At 44.4% G+C, this 20,707-nt stretch overlaps 1 protein-coding gene across 5 annotated transcripts in view; it reads right to left on the reverse strand.

Annotated features, from left to right (window-relative positions):
* The window catches only part of speg (striated muscle enriched protein kinase), a 169,542-nt gene that overhangs the window by 65,336 nt on the left and 83,499 nt on the right, over positions 1-20,707 (reverse strand). Inside the window, exons 3-9 of one of the 5 annotated variants that reach the window (XM_031892845.1) lie at positions 19,008-19,037; positions 17,414-17,503; positions 11,377-11,689; positions 7,287-8,716; positions 6,618-6,761; positions 4,463-4,645; positions 473-642 (exon numbers count right to left, since the gene is read on the reverse strand). In XM_031892845.1, the coding sequence (XP_031748705.1) occupies positions 473-642; positions 4,463-4,645; positions 6,618-6,761; positions 7,287-8,716; positions 11,377-11,689; positions 17,414-17,503; positions 19,008-19,037 (2,360 nt within the window). Of the gene's footprint in view, positions 1-472; positions 643-2,442; positions 2,691-4,462; positions 4,646-6,617; positions 6,762-7,286; positions 8,717-11,376; positions 11,690-17,413; positions 17,504-19,007; positions 19,043-20,707 lie in introns of those variants that run through there. The other 4 variants (XM_031892847.1, XM_031892844.1, XM_031892843.1 and 1 more) reach the window with 4 other exon arrangements.

The following is a 20,707-nucleotide window of genomic DNA, read 5'->3' on the forward strand; positions in this document are numbered from 1 at the left end:
TAAATAGTGCCTCTCTAGTGTAAAATAAAGAAGAAAAGAATGCAAATATAATTATGCATCAGTAGCTTAATTTTAATAGTAACGGTATGGGATCTGTTATCCAGAAACCTGTTATCCAGAAAGCTCCAAATTATGCCCGTCTCCCATAAATTCCATTTTAATCAAATAATTCAGAAAAATCATTTCCTTTTTCCCTGTAGTAATAAAACTGTACCTTGTACTTGACTCCAGTTAAGATATAAGTAATTCTTATTGGATGCAAAACAATCCTATTGGGTTTAATTACTGTTTTATTGATTTTTTAGTAGACTTAAGGTATGGAGATCCAAATTACGGAAAGACCCCTTATCCAGAATACCCTTGGTCCCGAGCATTCTGGATAACGGGTCATATACTGCTCACCCTGCCGCCCGTGCCCATATGTTATAAAGGAACAGCATCAAATCCCTTTTATATTCAAACCAACTCTGACCTTGAAAGTGGGTGGAGCTTTGAATGCGGGGCCTTTGCCTGCCATCTTATGTTGGGGGGTGGTAGGCTCACTTAAATCTTCCTGGGGGCTTAGATACTCTTCATCCGATGTTATTGGGCTGAGCAGGTCACGAGGTGTTCCCCGATGTGCCGGCGACTCTTTGGTAGGTGCTGCGTAAAAGAAAAATCAACGTAAGAAGTATAAATGTCTTCATTTTTTATTATTTGCAGTCAAGACAGTCAAGAATATAAATGGAGGAGGGCCTAAATAGGGAGATAAGTAATAAAAAGTAACAATAACTATAGGATTGTGTTTTGTGGCTACCGGGGTCAGTGACCCCCATTTGAAACTGGAAATAGTCAGAAAAGGAAGACAAATAATTGAAAAACTATAAATAACAGAAAAAAATAAAGACCAATTTAAAATTTGCTAAGAATAGGCCATAGGTTTTATAGATAGTAAAGGATGAATAAAGTTTGTCAGTAAAGCTATTCCTAAATATAATTGTGTGAAAATAAAGCAAAACTATGTAGTTTATTACTATAAAGTCGTATTTTAATGAAACAATTAAAGTGGCATACGCGGCACGGCGATTTACCGAAATAGCCGAAGTTGCCTTGAGAGGAAACTTCAACGATTTTGGCGCTGCGTATGCCATCCCACCGGCGATTTACATTCTACCCGGTGGGACGGCATTTTGGTGAGATTAGTCGCCCGCGTCTGTCAGAGCCCTTAAGGTGGCCATACAGGGGCTGATTCTAGCTGCCGATATGGGTCCCTTAGACAGATTCGGCAGCTAATCGGCCCGTGTAGGGGCACTAACAACTGGCCTGCCCGACTGATATCTGGCCTGAAATCGGGCAGATATCCATTGGGCAGGATATAAAATTTATTCCAATTGGGGACTGCATCGGCTCGTTGATGCGGTCCCTGATCCGACTTTGCCTATACCCGTTGTTTTGCTTTGATCTTTTGGGGGGGTATTGGTAGAAGATCCGCTTGTTTGATGACATTGCCAAGCGAGTGGATCTGAAGGTGTATGGCCACCTTTAGGGTAAAGACACATGGAGCAACTAGTAGCAGCTACTTGTCACGGTTACTAAAATAGACAATGCTGATCATTTACTGATAATTGTTTGTGTGTTTTAGCTGAGGCAATTCTCTTTATTGTCTATAGCAGGGGATTTTGTGACATTTAGTAGCTGTGACAAGTAGCTCTGTGTGTTTTCACACAGAATTAAAGTCCATTGTCTTGTTGAGCCCATGATGGAACAATAGATAAGTTCAGCATATGGTAGAAGGACAAAGCCAGATATCAGTAATCATGGCAGCCAGTAAGTGTAACCATGCTTTCTAGAGAGAGCGCCATTGGTTAGAATGGCTTGCAGGGCTGAGGTGTTGGCCTTGGTTGCCACCATGGCTCTATCTGCCTGATGTTTGTGTGTCCCTGTGTATGGGGCTGGTTTCCTCTTACCTGTGGACACATGTAGATACATTTAAACCTGCCCATAAACCCATTTGCACCTGTGCCACAAACTCAAGCCCTGATATTTAAGCCCCATCCAACGCCCACAGTAGAGTAACTCAGTACAGGCAGTATCTATGTGCAGCAACTATACTCAACCACATTCTATAACGGAGCTAGAAATAATGACCCCCCTTCCATAACAGTAGCGCTTTAGATCATAGAATCAGAATACCATGACTCGTATATTCAATATCATTTCATTACAGATTCAATTCTTATAGGAAATAAATTGTACCCCTAAAATTGACATGTCTTGTTGGCGGAAGCACCATCAAACAACCACTAATGCCATAAAGGGCTCGGTGCCAGACACCCACCCTCCTCCCCCCATACTTAGCAGTGGCATCCTTCCCTACTGCCAAAAAAAGACTGTGGAATTTCTGCTAGGAGCAAATGGAGAAACACTGACACAATATTACAGAAACACACAACAGCAACTCACCGATACAGAGCTACAGACCCTCAGAATCATTCTGACTATCTAGAACTTCATGCTGAAATCAGGGAAAGTCTCAGAGACAGAAAGAAAGGAAGAGAAAGCAGAGGAAGAGGAAAAAAAGGGTGAAAGGTGGAAGCAGGGATATGATGGATAGAGAGAAACAGAGTTGGGGTTTTAGGGAGGAGAAAGGAAAGTAAAGGAAGAGAAGAAGGTGCACATTAAAAGGAAAAAGCGTAGAAGGAAAAGAGGGAAGGAGAAGGGTGGAGAGACTGTGCGTGACGAGGTCACCTCCAGTACAATTCGTTGCTGTATTTAGACTTTCAACCGTCTCACTCCCTCCCACATAGTCCAAAACAGCAGAGAGAGAGAGAAACAGAGGACAGAAAGGAACACGGGAATGAGAATGACAGAGCATGGCAGGAGCCGAGGGAGACGCGCCAGCTATTCCTATACCAGGCTGCCATCATAATAAATATTATTTCCACAAGGGAATTCAAGTTTACTTTTGTCGCTTTGCTACAAATTCATCATGACTAAGGTTAAATAAAGTGTGAAAGACATGATAGCTTGCTCCGGGGGTTTTCTGCACTTTGCACCCTACTCTGTGCATGATAAATCAGCCCTTCAGTGTCTTGCTTACAAGAGCTTACAATCTGGAAAGACTAGCCCCAGGGTTCCCCGGTGTGAATTGGCGCATTTACACATAAGTCAAATGAATAGCCTTTCGGGAGCATTGGCATATGCCAGTGTGAGAAGCAGCTTTGGATGTAAATACCTTCAGTTAGGGTATCAATTTGTATTAAGGAAAGCCGACTTCGGCACTTGTTCATTTTTTTGTTTTTATTCTTTGAGTGTGAGTTTTTTGATGTCCTCTAGAGACTAGTGGATCTCTAAGATTACAAGATTCCTACACAAAATCATCAAAACTGTATCATGTATGTATCAATCTAATAAACTGATCAACCTTAAGGTCCCCATACACGGGCCGACTATAGCTGCCGATATGGGTCAGTTGGACCGATTCGGCAGCTAATCGGCCCGTGTATGGGCAGAACAGAGCAGCCTGGCCGACCGATATCTGGCCTGAAATTGGCCAGATCTCGATTGGCCAGGTTAGAAAATCCGGTCGGATCGGGGACCGCATCGGCTCGTTGATGCGGTCCCCGAACCAACTGCCCCATAACCACAAATGTAATCCGATCGTTTGGCCCTTTTTTTAAGTTACTTTCTACCCGATATCGCCCACCCGTAGGTGGGGATATCGGGTGAAGATCCGCTCGCTTGGCGACATTGCCAAGCGAGCGGATCTTATAGTGTATGGGCACCTTTATAAGTGGCACATTCTTTTCTGATAGATCCCCCACTGTCTGGCAAAATCATGTCTTGCTAAAGGTCCACATCAGTAATAAATCATCAATATAACAGGCATACTATCATATAAATATGATCTCCCACCAACCCACATAGAGAGCAAATTTTGCAAAGCTGATTTTTGAATAAATTCCATCAAACAAAAAGGAGTTATGGGTTTGTACGTGCAGGTAAAAATCTATTGCTTCTGACTACGTTTCATCTAGGGACCCAATAACAGTTACAATTGGTTTACCCAAAGTATATTCAATTAATTGAAATTAATTGCAACCCTAAATGTCTCTTTTGACTTGTATTAAATGTGGCTGGGCAGACGTCTTTGACCCTCATAGAACATATTTTAGATATTATTATTATTGAACTCGAGAGTTTCATATGTTGTGTTGTTGCTGAATATTATGTGTATTCTTTGTTCCCACTGACTGTTTAGCTATTAAATATTAGTCTGTGTGTAAGCAGTATTTAATGTATGATTAAGTGCCTAATGGCAAATAAATGTGTAAGGCTTTATCTGTACATGTTTTTGCTATAGAATTCAACTTTTTCATTTTTCTTTGTTGGATTGTTGTAGGTGTTCAGGACCTGGCACCCAGACTCATTGCTCCTCCTGGTGAGTTTTCTGCCTTTATATTTAATAGCAAATAAGTATTACCTGGTTTTACAGTGAGGGCACCGCAGCTGCTGGCTTCCCCAACTTCATTCCGCGCAGTCACTGTATAGATACCCGAGTCTGAGGGCAGTGCCCAGCGCAGTAGCAACGTGTGTCTCTCGCCCTCTACTCGTATTTGATGGGTCGGACTGTTTTTCAGCAACACGTGATCCTTTCTCCAAAACACTTTGTGCAAAGGTAAAGTAAAAGCAATTGAATTTATTGGTAAGACAGGTATTCCCCTGTCTATGGGATGCTTCTTCAAAGGCCATTGTTTGGCGGAGCAATCATTCAGATAAGTTTACTGATTATTTGACCTCTAGAGTCTGTGAATGAGATTACTCTTACAAAGAAGTCTGATGCCACATGTTTGATTAAATACATATATGTAGATTGATTATGCTGTTCAAGTCAAAGACAGGCAATTGCAGAAATTATTACAGTATAATAAGATTAGCCTTTTTCAGGTAATATGGTTTGTAACCTTGCCATGTATCTAGTGAGACATTTGCTCTGACCTTATATGTGCATGTCTACACCAATAAACACTCACAGTATTGCTGGTCTGAGTCCTCTGTCAAAAGAAACACCACATTTCTTGCTTTCTATTGTGTACACATGGTTCTCTGTATCAGACTTCCTTGTCTCAGCTCAAACCTCCAGGACACATGCTTGTGCCTGCTCAGCTTGCTCCTTTCCCCTTCCCTTCTCCCTCCTCCCCTCTCCCTTCTCCCTCCTCCCTCCTCCCTCCTCCCTTCCCCTTCCCTTCTCCCTCCTCCCCTCTCCCTTCTCCCTCCTCCCTCCTCCCTTCTCCCTCCTTTCTCTCTCATCTCCTCTCCCCTTCTCTTCTCCCTCCTCCCCTCTCCTTTCTCTCTTCTCCCCCTCCCTTCTCACTCCTCTCTCCCTCCCTCCCTCCTCTCCCCTTCCCTTCTTCCTTCTCCCTCCTTTCTCCCTCCTCTCCCAATCCCTTCCCCCTCCTCCCCTCTCCCTTCTCCCTCCTCCCTTTTCCCTCCTTTCTCCCTCCTCTCCCCATCCCTTCCTCTTCCTCCCCTCTCCCTTCTCCCTCCTCCCCCCTACCTTCTCCCTCCTCTCTCCCACCATTCTACCTCCTCTTCCCTTCTCTTCTCCCTACTCCCTCCTCCCCTCTCACTTCTCCCTCCTCTCCCCTTCCCTTCTCCCTCTTCCCCTCTCCCTTCTCCCTCCTCTCCTCTCCCCTTCTCTTCTCCCTCCTCTCCCCATCCCTTCCTCTTCCTCCCCTCTCCCTTCTCCCTCCTCCCCCCTACCTTCTCCCTCCTCTCTCCCTCCATTCTCCCTCCTCTTCCCTTCTCTTCTCCCTCCTCTCCCCTTCTCTTCTCCCTACTCCCTCCTCCCCTCTCACTTCTCCCTCCTCTCCCCTTCCCTTCTCCCTCTTCCCCTCTCCCTTCTCCCTCCTCTCCTCTTCCCTTCTCTTCTCCCTCCTCTCCCCTTCTCTTCTCCCTACTCCCTCCTCCCCTCTCACTTCTACCTCCTCTCCCCTTCCCTTCTCCCTCTTCCCCTCTCCCTTCTCCCTCCTCTCCTCTCCCCTTCTCTTCTCCCTCCTCTCCCCTTCTCTTCTCCCTACTCCCTCCTCCCCTTTCCCTTCTCCCTACTCCCTCCTCCCCTCTCACTTCTCCCTCCTCTACCCTTCCCTTCTCCCTCTTCCCCTCTCCCTTCTCCCTCCTCTCCACTCCCCTTCTCTTCTCCCTCCTCTCCCCTTCTCTTCTCCCTACTCCCTCCTCCCCTCTCCCTTCTCCCTCCTCTCCCCCCTTCCCTTCTCCCTCTTCCCCTCTCCCTTCTCCCTCCTCTCCTCTCCCCTTCTCTTCTCCCTCCTCTCCACTCCCCTTCTCTTCTCCCTCCTCTCCCCTTCTCTTCTCCCTACTCCCTCCTCCCCTCTCCCTTCTCCCTCCTCTCCCCCCTTCCCTTCTCCCTCTTCCCCTCTCCCTTCACCCTCCTCCCCTCCCTGCTGTAATCAGAGCTCAGAGCTTTCAGTCAGCAGCCTGCAGGCAGGGAAGTGATGTCAGACCAAGCTAAAATGGCAGCTAGTATCTTAAACAGAAAGCTCTCAAGCTGTTTACACAGGTATAGTAAAGCATTCTTCATGATTTTGTAGTCAACAGAAAAAAGAACATTATGTTCTTACCTTCTGGACTTGGGTTTCCAGATATAATACATTTCAGTAAGACCTCAGTGCCGGCGTTTACTAGTGCACTTTGCAAAGGAATCTCAAACACAGGCGCCTCTGCTGGATCCTCTCCCGCCGATACGTAGGAATCATCCGATGACTCTGTGACGGCAGCAATAAATAATGGGCAAAGAGAATAAAAACATTCATGAATAATATGTTGCTAAAAAAGAAGATATTGAGTTCAAACCTTAACTTTACATTTGTTGGATTTTAAAGAGACCATTTTTTTTTGGCCCCCACAGGTAAACTGTGTTTTTTTTTCATTCCTGGATTGTGCTTTTCCTAGAATATGCTCAGTTTTTTTGTGGTCCTCGAGGTTTAACTATATTTATTAAATGATGAAGTGCTTTTCAGCGAGGAAGAAAATCCTAAGTAACTATTGTTATCAGTAATAAGTACTTATACAGATGGAGCTAACTTTGTGTAACAAGATGCAACATGGCTGGCCATGGTGAGCCACAATAGGCTGGATAGTGTTGGAGTCAGTAAAGGATATTTTTCCGGAGCTAAAGAGGAATCCATTTTCTTTTTCCTTCATTGGGATCAACTAGAAATTAAATACTAATTTTAATTATATCAGTGATGTGTTGAACCCTAATAGTTATGTCAACTCTTGTTCCTTACCAAGTTCTGGTGACAATGGCCTGCTTCGGCGACTCTTCCCTTTGCTTCTGCCGCTTTTGTTGCTTTTGCTGCTGGTGTGTGCATCGCTGTGCTTTTTGGCCTGTCCCCCACCCTTACCCTGTGGCATTTGGCTGTTGTTATTGTCTCCTACAGGAAGTGCCCAGGGTAGATACTTCTTCTCTTCACTTACAGTCCCCTTCTCTTTAACAAGTCCCCTCTGAGCTATCTCTAGGGCTGCCGGGGCATGTGTGCTGGGTGGCGGAGGCACGCTACCAACATCAGGAACTCTCTTCGGCTGTGTGTCGCCGACTGCCTCTTTTTGGGATTGTGCGGGGAGAGTCATAGCTTTAAATACTTGTGGGGAAACAGTTTTTGGTGCAATGATTTTTCCTGTAAGGTGTGGTTGTGATTTCATATTTGTTTCCGAGTGCCTCACTGCATCCTGATATACTGCAGAACCATTGGATGATTTTGATGGCAGTGTAGGGGGTTGGCTTGAAAACCCCAGAGGTTCCTTAATTTCTGACAGTTGGTTGACGGTGGCAAAGCTTCTGACTAGTGGCTTCCTTGCTGGCTGCTTCTCTTCTGTTTCAGAAGGCTTTGGAGCCGTTGACACTTTGGTTAGCTTAGGGTCCACAGGAGCAGGCTGGGCAGCTAGGGATCTTTGGGGTGACGGTGATCTTCCAGATAGATCCTGTGAGGAACGGACTAGCTGTTGCTGGGACACAGTTCTTTTGATGCGAGTCAGCTCTTGTGAGAAGCGGGTCTCAATGTCACTTATTCGTCCATAGAGAGCTCCCCTGTCATCCAGTGAGGTAGTCTTGTGTCTCAGAGAGGGGTACCTCAGAGTAAACCCACCTATTTCTGATCTTACCCCGTCTCTAAGATCATCCCTTAGCTCTTCGTTTGAGGAACCTAGACCAGCACCAAGCCCCTCAGCCCCCGGCTGATCAAAGGATCGTGCCTTACGGAGAGGCAACCATGAGTGCACTGGAAAGGGGCTGTCTGTCTGGTCCAGACTTTTTCTCCTCTCTTCGAGACACCTAAGCTTTTCAAAGATCTTAGAGCCTGAGCGGACTAGCTTTGGGGATGCCCTAAGGATAGACACCCGCCCTGATGTCTCACTTAGTGGAGTTACAGGGCGAGAATCTTGGCCACTAGCCTGAGAGCCAACAGAGGACTTTGGCTTCTTAATCTTCTCTTCTAACTCCTCAGTCACTGTGTCCTGGTACTGGTTGGGCATTGTGGTTTTCTTTCTAGGTGTAACAGGGGTGGGGGGTCCACGGCCTGCAGGAATGACAGCTGGACGCTGGCCAATGCGCGGAGAGGGTGGTGGTATGATAGGCGGCCTAGGATTGACAAAGTTTCGTGGGGAGTCTGTTACAGAACCATTGATGCTACCCCTCCGCAGACCCCCTTCCGGAAGGAACCTGCAGACAAAGCAATAAAAGTATGAAGAGTTTCTAATTTATCCTGCATACTGGAACAAGCAATTGATTTCCATAATATAATTAGGGTAATTAAGTTTAGTAATTAGGTTCTATTGTTTAGTTATGGTTATTTTCAGTTTTATGTGTTTGACAATGATGGACCTGATCTTTATGGAATTTCATGTCTTTGGCTTCCTTGAGAGTCTTTGATGGCTTCGTTTCAGCTATAAGGTTAAAACTGCTTTGTTTTGTTATTGCAATAATTACAGATGAAGTTCACCTTGAAATTAAAAGCTTATAAATGTCTTTTTGCTAAGGTGGCACAACTGAAATCTATACAAATACAGGGCTAAGCTTGTGTACTGGGCATTTTCTTTTTTGCCCAACAGGTGGCAGTAAAGGCAGACAGGGTTCGTGTATTGTAAAGATCACAATCAACATTTTTCCTGCATTGCTATACTGGATGGCTGAAGAATCACTGGAGCACATAGGCATAACAATGCAATTCTACTAAAGGGTTATTTTACTCTACGTTGAAGGGAGAAATAAAGGCTAGTTGGTTGATTTACTTATACTGGTGCTGAATTGCCCCTGCGCATTTACCAATAGCAGCCAGTCGTATGTTTACTTTCATTTTCTAATGTGCAATTGACTCATCAAAACTAAGTGCTGATTGGTTGCTGTCGGTGCATGTAGTTTATTGGTTCTGGCTTTGCACTGTTCTAAGAAGCTATCGCTCAGCAAGTCATATAAAGGTTTACTAGTTCTACTGATGATAAACAATATAAATATTAGCACTTTTCAAGGGAAGAGAGGCTGCATGCATGATGGGAAATCTTGTGTAAAGGATCCTCCTTTGCTTCCCAAAATCTGGCCCTATTATATAGGTATCCGTTATCCAGAATGTTCTGAATTATGGGAAGGGCATCTACCATAGGCTACACTGTAAGCAAATAATTCAAAATGTTTTTTCCCTTTTCTCTCCTTCTGTTCCCTTTCTAATAATAAAACAGTATCTTGTACTTGATCCCAAATTATAACAATAGAATTAATTCTTATTGGTGGCAAAACAATACGTTTGGGCTTAATTAGTGTTTAAATTACTTTTTTTTAGTAGTCTTAAAGTATGGAGATCCAAATTATGGAAAAATAACCCTTATCTGCAAAACCCCAGGCCCTGAGCATTCTGGATAATCGGTCCCACAACTGTAATACATTAATATACGAAGTAGGGATCATTAGAAAGAGACAACAACACAATCACAGGTGGGAAATGGAGAGTTTGTATAAAAACAAAAGAAGCAAAAAAAGCAACAAGTGGGAGCAGAGGGGAGAGCAAAAGGGTCAGCCTTAAAGTATAAAATGAAATTACTGCTGAGTTTTGTGCAAAATATAATGAACTGATAATGAAAGCAGGAGAGAATGCCACCAAACCTATCAGTAAGGATTGTGTGTTCTTGAACTAAAATTTATATATATATATATATAAAAAGTTTAATGTTACCATTGGGTAACTGGGGTTTGGGGGGAATGCTTTATCTGCTGGAACTACTACTGTAATGACTATTGCACCGATGTTTCCTTACATTTGTAACCTTGTTATGGGCTAAGGGGGCCCAGCCTGAAGGCCTGTAAGGGGGGATTTGGGGTGAGTGCTTATTTGTGCCCTGGGTACCCCTGGAACTATAGCAGGGTGACTGTTACCCCAATGTTTCTATATATCTGTAACCTTGTTATGGGCTAAGGGGGCCCAGCCTGAAGGCCAGTTAGGGGGAGATTTGGGGTGAGTGCTTATTTGTGCCCTGGGTACCCCTGGAACTATAGCAGGGTGACTGTTACCCCAATGTTTCTATATATCTGTAACCTTGTTATGGGCTAAGGGGGCCCAGCCTGAAGGCCAGTTAGGGGGGGATTTGGGGTGAGTGCTTATTTGTGCCCTGGGTACCCCTGGAACTATAGCAGGGTGACTGTTACCCCAATGTTTCTATATATCTGTAACCTTGTTATGGGCTAAGGGGGCCCAGCCTGAAGGCCAGTTAGGGGGGGATTTGGGGTGAGTGCTTATTTGTGCCCTGGGTACCCCTGGAACTATAGCGGGGTGACTGTTACCCCAATGTTTCTATATATCTGTAACCTTGTTATGGGCTAAGGGGGCCCAGCCTGAAGGCCAGTTAGGGGGGGATTTGGGGTGAGTGCTTATTTGTGCCCTGGGTACCCCTGGAACTATAGCAGGGTGACTGTTACCCCAATGTTTCTATATATCTGTAACCCTGTTATGGGCTAAGGGGGCCCAGCCTGAAGGCCAGTTAGGGGGGGATTTGGGGTGAGTGCTTATTTGTTCCCTGGGTACCCCTGGAACTATAGCGGGGTGACTGTTACCCCAATGTTTCTATATATCTGTAACCTTGTTATGGGCTAAGGGGGCCCAGCCTGAAGGCCAGTTAGGGGGGGATTTGGGGTAATTGTGTGATTGAGTAAATCCAGCATCCTTAGATATTGTGAATGAGCAGTTCTGGGTTTGGTGGCTTTTCTACTGTCCCAACTGAAAAAAAAATGGAAGATGAAGATGCCAAAATAAAATGGCTGGCAGATGGATCTTGAGATGGCCGAGCTGGTAATGATGCTTGGAGATGGCAATCCAGCTGCTCAGGGTTACTTACACCCGGATGGCACAAGATCTGCCTCGGTACAGGCTGAAGGCGCTGCTATACAGATCACTGAACCCAGAAAGGCTGACCTCTGACCCCCAGACACTGCCCGGGAACTCGTTGCTGGAAGCTGGAATGAGGGGCTCCACCCCCAGATGGCGAGCCCCTCCTCCCTGAGTGAAGCCTTGCCTTGCATTCCTTGGGTCCCTTTCTAGTACTGTCTGTTGGCTGCCTGACCAATCGGAGAGCTCGTCTGTTTGAGAGAGTGCAGTCAGCGTGCTGGGCGTGGTGTGCAGGGAGCTCGCCAGCAGCGTATCTGAATCCCCTAGGAGAAAGAAAACATTTTAGAGATGGGGTGGTTCACTTTTAATTTAACTTTTAGTGTGTTATAGAATGGCCATTTCTAAATAATAATTTAATTCATTATATATTTTTTTATAGCTCTTTAATTATTTTGCTTTCTTCTTCTTACTTTTTCCAACTTTCAGATGGGGGTCGCTGACCCCGGCAGCCAAATAGCTATTGCTCTGTGAGGCTACATTTCTATTGTTATTGTTACTTTTTTATTATTTATCATTGTATTCAGCCCCTCTACTATTCATATACCATTCTTTTATTCAAACTGCACCCTGGCTCCCCAGGGGCCCCTGCATCCTGCCCAAACCCCTTTGTGCACAAATACATTATACTTATCTTTGGGGCAGTCGGGGAAGGAGATTAGTGGGGGAACCCTAGCAGGGATCAGGTCTGGGGTTTTTTTTCCCAGTGCCCCGCTGGCCCAGTCCGACCCTTCCCAGAATTTGCTGTTGCCTATAACTGTTATAGTTGCTTGATACGGGGAGACCTAGTAATTATACACTGCAGGGTAACGACTGGGACTGATTAACATAGCGCAGCAGAGAGGGACCAACCATTAAACTTGTCGTTAGAGTGCATTCTTTGCATTAGATAATGAATTACACATTGTAAGATTGCTACTGAGCCCAGTAATCAATGCTGATAGTAACCAGATGGGCGCACAGATAATGCCTCTGTAATACGCCCCCGGCCCCTCTGGCCCCGTGCAATTATTGCTGTGCGGTATGTAGTAAGTCACCGCCGCAGCATAGTGCTTTCCCTTGATGGGTATTGATTGCTAGTTATGTTTGCCCATGTAAATCAGCAGCTTAGCAGTTAAACCATGTGGTTATAGCTTAATAATCTGTAAAAAATGCCTGTGACATTGTGACATTGTTTCCAGCCTTTTGGTTAAACAGAGCTTTGGCACTCGTGGCAATTTGTGCCCACAGCCCCACCGTACCATTACTTTATGTCTGGCAACCACAGAGCTGCTAATGTAGGAAAGGTAGGGAGAGTATAGGAAAGGTAAGGAGACTATAGGAAAGGTAGGGAGACTATAGGAAAGGTAGGGAGACTATAGGAAAGGTAAGGAGACTATAGGAAAGGTAGGGAGACTATAGGAAAGGTAAGGAGACTATAGGAAAGGTAAGGAGACTATAGGAAAGGTAGGGAGACTATAGGAAAGGTAGGGAGACTATAGGAAAGGTAGGGAGAGTATAGGAAAGGTAAGGAGACTATAGGAAAGGTAAGGAGACTATAGGAAAGGTAGGGAGACTATAGGAAAGGTAGGGAGACTATAGGAAAGGTAAGGAGACTATAGGAAAGGTAAGGAGACTATAGGAAAGGTAAGGAGACTATAGGAAAGGTAAGGAGACTATAGGAAAGGTAAGGAGACTATAGGAAGGTAGGGAGACTATAGAAAGGTAGGGAGACTATAGGAAAGGTAGGGAGACTATAGGAAAGGTAGGAGACTATAGGAAAGGTAGGGAGACTATAGGAAAGGTAGGGAGACTATAGGAAAGGTAGGGAGACTATAGGAAAGGTAGGGAGACTATAGGAAAGGCAAGGAGACTATAGAAAAGGTAAGGAGACTATAGGAAAGGTAGGGAGACTATAGGAAAGGTAGGGAGACTATAGGAAAGGTAGGGAGACTATAGGAAAGGTAGGGAGACTATAGGAAAGGTAGGAGACTATAGGGAAGGTAAGGGAGATATAGAAAGGTAGGGAGACTAATAGAAAGGTAGGAGACTATAGGAAAGGTAGGGAGACTATAGGAAAGGGTAAGGAGACTATAGGAAAGGTAGGGGAGACTAATAGGAAAGGTAGGAGACTATAAGGAAAGTAGGGAGACTATAGGAAAGGTAGGGAGACTATAGGAAAGGTAAGGAGACTATAGGAAAGGTAGGGAGACTATAGGAAAGGTAAGGAGACTATAGGAAAGGTAGGGAGACTATAGGAAAGGTAAGGAGACTATAGGAAAGGTAGGCGAGACTATAGGAAAGGTAGGAGACTATAGGAAAAGGTAAGGAGACTATAGGAAAGGTAGGGAGACTATAGGAAAGGTAAGGGAGACTATAGGAAAGGTAGGGAGGACTATAGGAAAAGGTAAGGAGACTATAGGAAAGGTAGGGAGACTATAGGAAGGTAAGGAGACTATAGGAAAGGTAGGGAGACTATAGGAAAGGTAGGGAGACTATAGGAAAGGTAGGGAGACTATAGGAAAGGAAAGGTAAGGAGACTATAGGAAAGGTAGGGAGACTATAGGAAAGGTAAGGAGACTATAGGAAAGGTAGGGAGACTATAGGAAAGGTAGGGAGACTATAGGAAAGGTAAGGAGACTATAGGAAAGGTAAGGAGACTATAGGAAAGGTAGGGAGACTATAGTTAAGGTAGGGAGACTATAGGAAAGGTAAGGAGACTATAGGAAAGGTAAGGAGACTATAGGAAAGGTAGGGAGACTATAGGAAAGGTAGGGAGACTATAGGAAAGGTAGGGAGACTATAGGAAAGGTAAGGAGACTATAGGAAAGGTAGGGAGACTATAGGAAAGGTAAGGAGACTATAGGAAAGGTAGGGAGACTATAGGAAAGGTAAGGAGACTATAGGAAAGGTAGGGAGACTATAGGAAAGGTAAGGAGACTATAGGAAAGGTAGGGAGACTATAGGAAAGGTAGGGAGACTATAGGAAAGGTAAGGAGACTAGGAAGGGGGAGACTATAGGAAAGGTAGGGAGACTATAGGAAAGGTAAGGAGACTATAGGAAAGGTAGGGAGACTATAGGAAAGGTAAGGAGACTATAGGAAAGGTAAGGAGACTATAGGAAAGGTAGGGAGATTATAGGAAAGGTAGGGAGACTATAGGAAAGGTAAGGAGACTATAGGAAAGGTAAGGAGACTATAGGAAAGGTAAGGAGACTATAGGAAAGGTAGGGAGACTATAGGAAAGGTAGGGAGACTATAGGAAAGGTAAGGAGACTATAGGAAAGGTAGGGAGACTATAGGAAAGGTAAGGAGACTATAGGAAAGGTAGGGAGACTATAGGAAAGGTAAGGAGACTATAGGAAAGGTAGGGAGACTATAGGAAAGGTAGGGAGATACAGGGAGTCGGTCTGATGGCGAAGCGCTCAGTGTTAGTGCCTAGTGTGGTTGCCGTGCCAAGCTATTTGCCCACACACAGCACAGTGTACTGAGATATAATTATCTTAAATATAATATGAAACAGACAATTAATCCTTATTGGAGACAAAACAAGCCTATTGGGTTTAGTTAATGTTAACATTTTTTTTAGTAGACTTAACATTTAGTATTATGTAGAGGTATTGTGTTTTTTAATTATTTAGCTTTTTTTGTTCAGCAGTTCCCCAGTTTGGAATTTCGTCAGCTGTCTGGTTGCTATGGTTCAAAATATCTTAGCAACCACAGGGTGGTTTTGATGAGAGGCTGGTATATGAATAGGAGAGGGACCTAAATAGAAAAATAAGTTATAAAAAGTAACGATAACAATAAGACTGGAGCCTCACAGAGCAATAGTTTTTGGCTGCCGGGGTCAGTGACCCCCATCTCAAAGCTGGAAAAAAGTCAGGAGAAGAAGGCAAATAATTAAAAAATGATAAAATATTAAAAAGTTGCTTAAAATTGGTCATTCTATAACATACTAAAAGTTAACTTAAAGATGAACCAGCGCTTCAAACCATGGTGATCCAAATTCTGATCCAGAATTCAGATCCGGTCCAAAGTATTCCGGACAAATACCTGTAAAATATAGTTAATCATATATATGCCCCGATATAAGGATATTAGAAGTTATCAAGGAGTCCCATGACCATATAAGTCACAACACTGAAGGCTGAGTGCTTCCGAGGTGACTTCTAATATCCTTATACTTTACAACAGGGGGTACTTTATGAGTCATGTGAAATGACATCACTAAGCACCGATTATAACTAATGACATCACTTATGTCACCATTTATAAGGATATAATGTACAGCATATTCATGGCTCTTGTGTATTATATAGTGAATAAAGTACCCCCTATTAGTAAAATATAAGGATATTATAAGTCACCGAGGAGTTCCATGGCCAGAAGGCAGAAGGCCGAGCGCTTTTATACACATTATGGAAGTCATTACAGAAAATGTATTACAGACAAATAAAGGATCTCTCCTCTATAAGGCCTAGAGGGCTGTAACTGAGCAAACTGAAGCGGTAGCTATAAGTCACAAGGAGTACAGGACTGAGTTGGGTTAAATAGCAGCCAGCACCACACTACTCCATCATATCTGTGCTCACAAACTGGGGCCTCAGCTGCATTAAAATGCTTTATACTGCATACCCTATCTGTAAAGGCAGATGCTCATAAAATATACATACTGCAGGCTGTATGGAATCCTGCCCAATGCATCTTTTATAAAGGAGCTGCACTAAACCTTCTGCTGCTTCAGGGCTGCAGTGTGTAGTTCTGCAATGCAGCACAGGCTTCTCTGGCAGGGAATAGGAGGCAACTCGGCGGTGAAATTGCACCCAAACCTAAGATCTGATCAGCAATCAAGCAATGTCCCTATACAGTGTTAGTGTGCCAGCACTCTGGGTATATAGGTGGCCATACATGAGCCGATTCTAGATGCCAGTAGCGGTCTTTTAGACCTATTCAGCAGCTTATCTGCCTGTGTATGGGCATGAAAGACGGGCCAGATCTCGATCAGGAAGTACTGATTTTTCCCTTGGATCAGGAACCATCGGCTCATTGGCTGTGCCTATACCTGCCACTCTAATTCGATCAATTGGCCCAAGGGCCAAATGACCGAATTAGCCCAATATCACCCACCGATAGATGGGGATATCGGGAGAAGATCCGCTTGCTTGGGGTGGTTGCCAAGTGACCGGATCTTACCTTGTATGGCCACCTTTCATTGGCTGTGGTTGGGTGTAGGTTATTATAGCCCAGCCTTTGCACATATAACATTAATAGGCTGTGCACTGCAACTGGGTTCCAGAAGGCTAGCTTCATCATTGGTGAGATAGTGTTTCTGTAGCCCACCCCATATTGATTTTATTTAAGAAGGTGGGGTGGGCTTGGGCAGGGTCAGACGTGGCCGCTGGAGCACCGGGAGAAATCCTGATGTGTCCCCAGTGCAGAACCAGTAGGGCAGGGGGGGTGTTTTATGGGCAAATGCCTGTGCAGCTGGAGGTACAAGGAAAGTACGAGTGCAGGGGGTTGGCACAGGTTTGCCATGGGGGTTATGGGACTCAGCTGTGGGTTTGCCATGGGGTGGGGGCGTTGGCTATGGGTTCAAGATGATTGACTTGAGGTGAGATTTCCGGTGGGCCCAGAAACCTCCAGTTGGACACTGGGCTTAGTTCTACAAGTCCATTTTCAACTTTGGGCTGGGAAGGGCCCCGGCTGAAAAGAGTCAGGTTAGACTGGGTACAGGTTATATAGCAGGGGAACCAACAAGCATTTTCAGCCATGTTTCCTATATTTTTATCTTTCTTCCCTATTAATAACATTAGGCATCAAGCATTATTTTTACCAGCCAGGCTGGTAAAATACTGGCCAGGCGGCAACCCTAGTTATTAGCCAGATGAACTCCCTTATAGAATTAGCCCATAAGCAAAGTCACTTTGGCTGATGGATTCAGTTCTTACTTTCCAGACGTGTTCTTTAGAGCCCAACGGAGGGTTCAGTTTATACAAACAGATCTGTGCTCACCTGAAGGGGTTCCCAGAGGCGTATTGTTGGGTGCCCGAATTGTGCGTTGTAATTGGGGGCCCCCTGCATCTTCTTCCCCTGGTTCTGAGTCTGAAAGAAAAAAAAAGTATTTTTTTTTAGACAAATAGTTTGCAATTTAGCTTTAATTATGTGTGAAATTGAAGCTTACATCAATATAATTTCATCACTAATACTATAAGTCCGAAAAACAAGACCATAGACCGCCCCCCATTAGCTAAAGAATGGAAATGTATAATACACACCTTTATCTAATAATTATACTTATCACACATTATGCCTGTATCTTCTAGTGTAATGTCAGCCTCAGACAAAGGGCCTGATTCACTAAAGGGCGATAAAACGTGCGCTATTCTTATTGTGCGCTAACATTTTTACAGCCGCTTAATTTTGGCGATTTTTCGCACGATTCACTATAAGCATACTCGCGCTTTTTTACGCGCGATATTGCAAGCGTTATTTAACTCGCGAAAGACTATTTGCCTGTACATGCGCTAAATTACGCGAATAATCGCCGAATATGAATGGTAGCATAGAAATAGTGTATAAAAATTGTCGAAGCATATAAATGGTGTATATAAATAGTAGCCACATATAAATAGTAGATGCTTATAAATAGTAGCCACTAGTGATGAGCGAATGTGTTCTGGTTTCTTTAGTGAAAAATTAGCAAATCTTTCGAAAGATCCCCGAAACGGCAAAAATGTTGTGCGGGCAAAAAAATTGTTGCCCGTGACTATTATTTTTTGACACTTGTATCAATTTGTGGATGTGCGGTGAATTTTTGCGTGGCGAATTTTTTCATGCGTTTTGCCATTGGCGGATTGTTTTGCGAAACGCATGAAAAAATCCGCCGCGAAAAAATTCAACACACGTCCAAAAATTCGCTGCGAATCCATGCCTGGCGAAACATTTCATCACTTATACACTGAATCAGCCAAATAGAAATAGTTGCGCAAATGAACGCACGCCATGTTAGCCATACACGCCAATACTTGCAGAAAATTACTGTATTAAAAATGACCATTTCGCTGCAAACTGGCGGCTGCGTCACTCTAGGGGAAACACAGACTTGAATAAATAACACTGTAAGTCCATATTTTATTGCAAAAAATCATTTACTGTACTTTTGTATAATTTTTCGCCTGCCTGTAGTAGGTGTTAATTTTCGTATAGCCGAATGCGATATTTAGCGCGCAAAAGTTATAGTGAATCATGCGATCGTATTCTTTTCAGCGCGGAAATTAACGCAAAACGGTAAAACTAGTGCGAGAAATACCCCATGCGAAAATAGCGATTTTTCGCACGCGATAATACTATGGTGAATCGCGCGCAAGTTATTTTGCGTTTTTTAACGCGAAAAAGCGTGTGATAATTTTTATCGCCCTTTAGTGAATCAGGCCCAAAGTGTTTTATTAGATTATTATTATTATTATCATATATTATATAATAGTAAAAGATAAAACAACATTAGTAGAGACCAGGAGCGGCTGAGGACACACACTAATATCCCATGGTGGAGATGCACAGATGGAGTGAACATTATGGCAACTTAGGCAAATAAAGCGGTTCCTACCGTAGCTGTGTTTCCTGCAGGAGCGGAATACTTCGCTTCCATAGGGGCAGCGAGAGAGAGATATCACAAACTGTTAGTAACAGCACAAGCACAGATTCAGCTCAATAACATAAAGTGCTACTACAGCATGCAGCCACCAGGGGGCAGTGTGGCGCTTGTTCTGCAATGGAAAAGGCTAAAAGATATGATGATGGATGAGATTAAAGCACCTCTGCTTCTGCCCCTGGGTCAGGAGGTCTCCAAAACAATCATTTGAACAACTATAGGGGGAACTTACACATTTAGTTATTTAGACAACTTTTAATTAAAAATGTTCTTCACAATTAGAAGAGTAAGTTTTTTTATTTTAGCAAGAAACCCCAGAATATATTAAGACTCACTTACTAACTCCAGACCAAGCACAGTACAATATACATGCCAGTATCTGTGCCTGGCTGTGATCTGCACCCTTGTACTAGGTGCGCCTTTAATAGAGAAGGGAACATGTGTTAGATACTTCCCAAGCTTATACTGTATATATATATATATATATACACATTTGGGATTCACCCAGTCGGAGCCTTTTTTGGCAGGATTTGGATTCAACTGAATCCAAGTGCTTGACCACTGTTGATCCAAACCCCCAGTGCTTGACCAAACTGGTTTGAAACCCCAATATTACGTAACTTAAGATGGCTCAGTAATGGAAATGCCTTTGGAAAGAGAGCAGCCCAGATGCAAGCCCTTCCCCATTGCCTTCCTTTGGAAAGAGAGCAGCCCAGAGGCAAGCCCTTCCCCATTGCCTTCCTTTGGAAAGAGAGCAGCCCAGAGGCAAGCCCTTCCCCATTGCCTGCCTTTGGAAAGAGAGCAGCCCAGAGGCAAGCCCCTCCCCATTGCCTGCCTTTGGAAAGAAAGCAGCCCAGATGCAAGCCCTTTCCCTTTGCCTTTGGAAAAAGAGCAGCCCAGAGGCAAGCCCTTCCCCATTGCCTTCCTTTGGAAAGAGAGCAGCCTAGAGGCAAGCTCTTCCCCTTTGCCTTTGGAAAGAGAGCAGCCCAGAGGCAAGCCCTTTCCCTTTGGAAAGAGAGCAGCCCAGAGGCAAGCCCTTCCCCTTTGCCTGTGGAAAGAGAGCAGCCCAGAGGCAAGCCCTTCCCCTTTGCCTGTGGAAAGAGAGCAGCCCAGAGGCAAGCCCTTTGCCTTTGGAAAGAGAGCAGCCCAGAGGCAAGCCCTTCCCCTTTGCCTGTGGAAAGAGAGCAGCCCAGAGGCAAGCCCTTCCCCTTTGCCTGTGGAAAGAGAGCAGCCCAGAGGCAAGCCCTTTGCCTTTGGAAAGAGAGCAGCCCAGAGGCAAGCCCCTCCCCTTTGCCTTTGGAAAGAGAGCAGCCCAGAAACAGTACACATGGATAAACCATAAGCCAAATGGGTATCATGAAATTTGGCTCAGGTTCTATTGCCAATACATAAAATGTGAAGGTTTAATATCACTAAATACATTTTCTAATGGCAAAAATAAGCCTTTAAAAGTTTGATAGCCCCCACACATTAGAAGAGTTTAATGAACCCCAACCCCCCTGCTTACAGCTAGGAGCCCTCTGCGCCCCGAAAGGTTGCGCTGCTCAGCGAACATACAGACGCGCTCCCTTATTGCAGAGTGGAAATTGCTCCGTGTATCCATGACAATGGTAGGAGCACCGTGCCCTGTGTCTGAAACTTCTCTTTCTTTCTGG

This window comes from Xenopus tropicalis, chromosome 9, assembly GCF_000004195.4.
Source record: "Xenopus tropicalis strain Nigerian chromosome 9, UCB_Xtro_10.0, whole genome shotgun sequence".
Classification (NCBI taxonomy): domain Eukaryota; kingdom Metazoa; phylum Chordata; class Amphibia; order Anura; family Pipidae; genus Xenopus; species Xenopus tropicalis.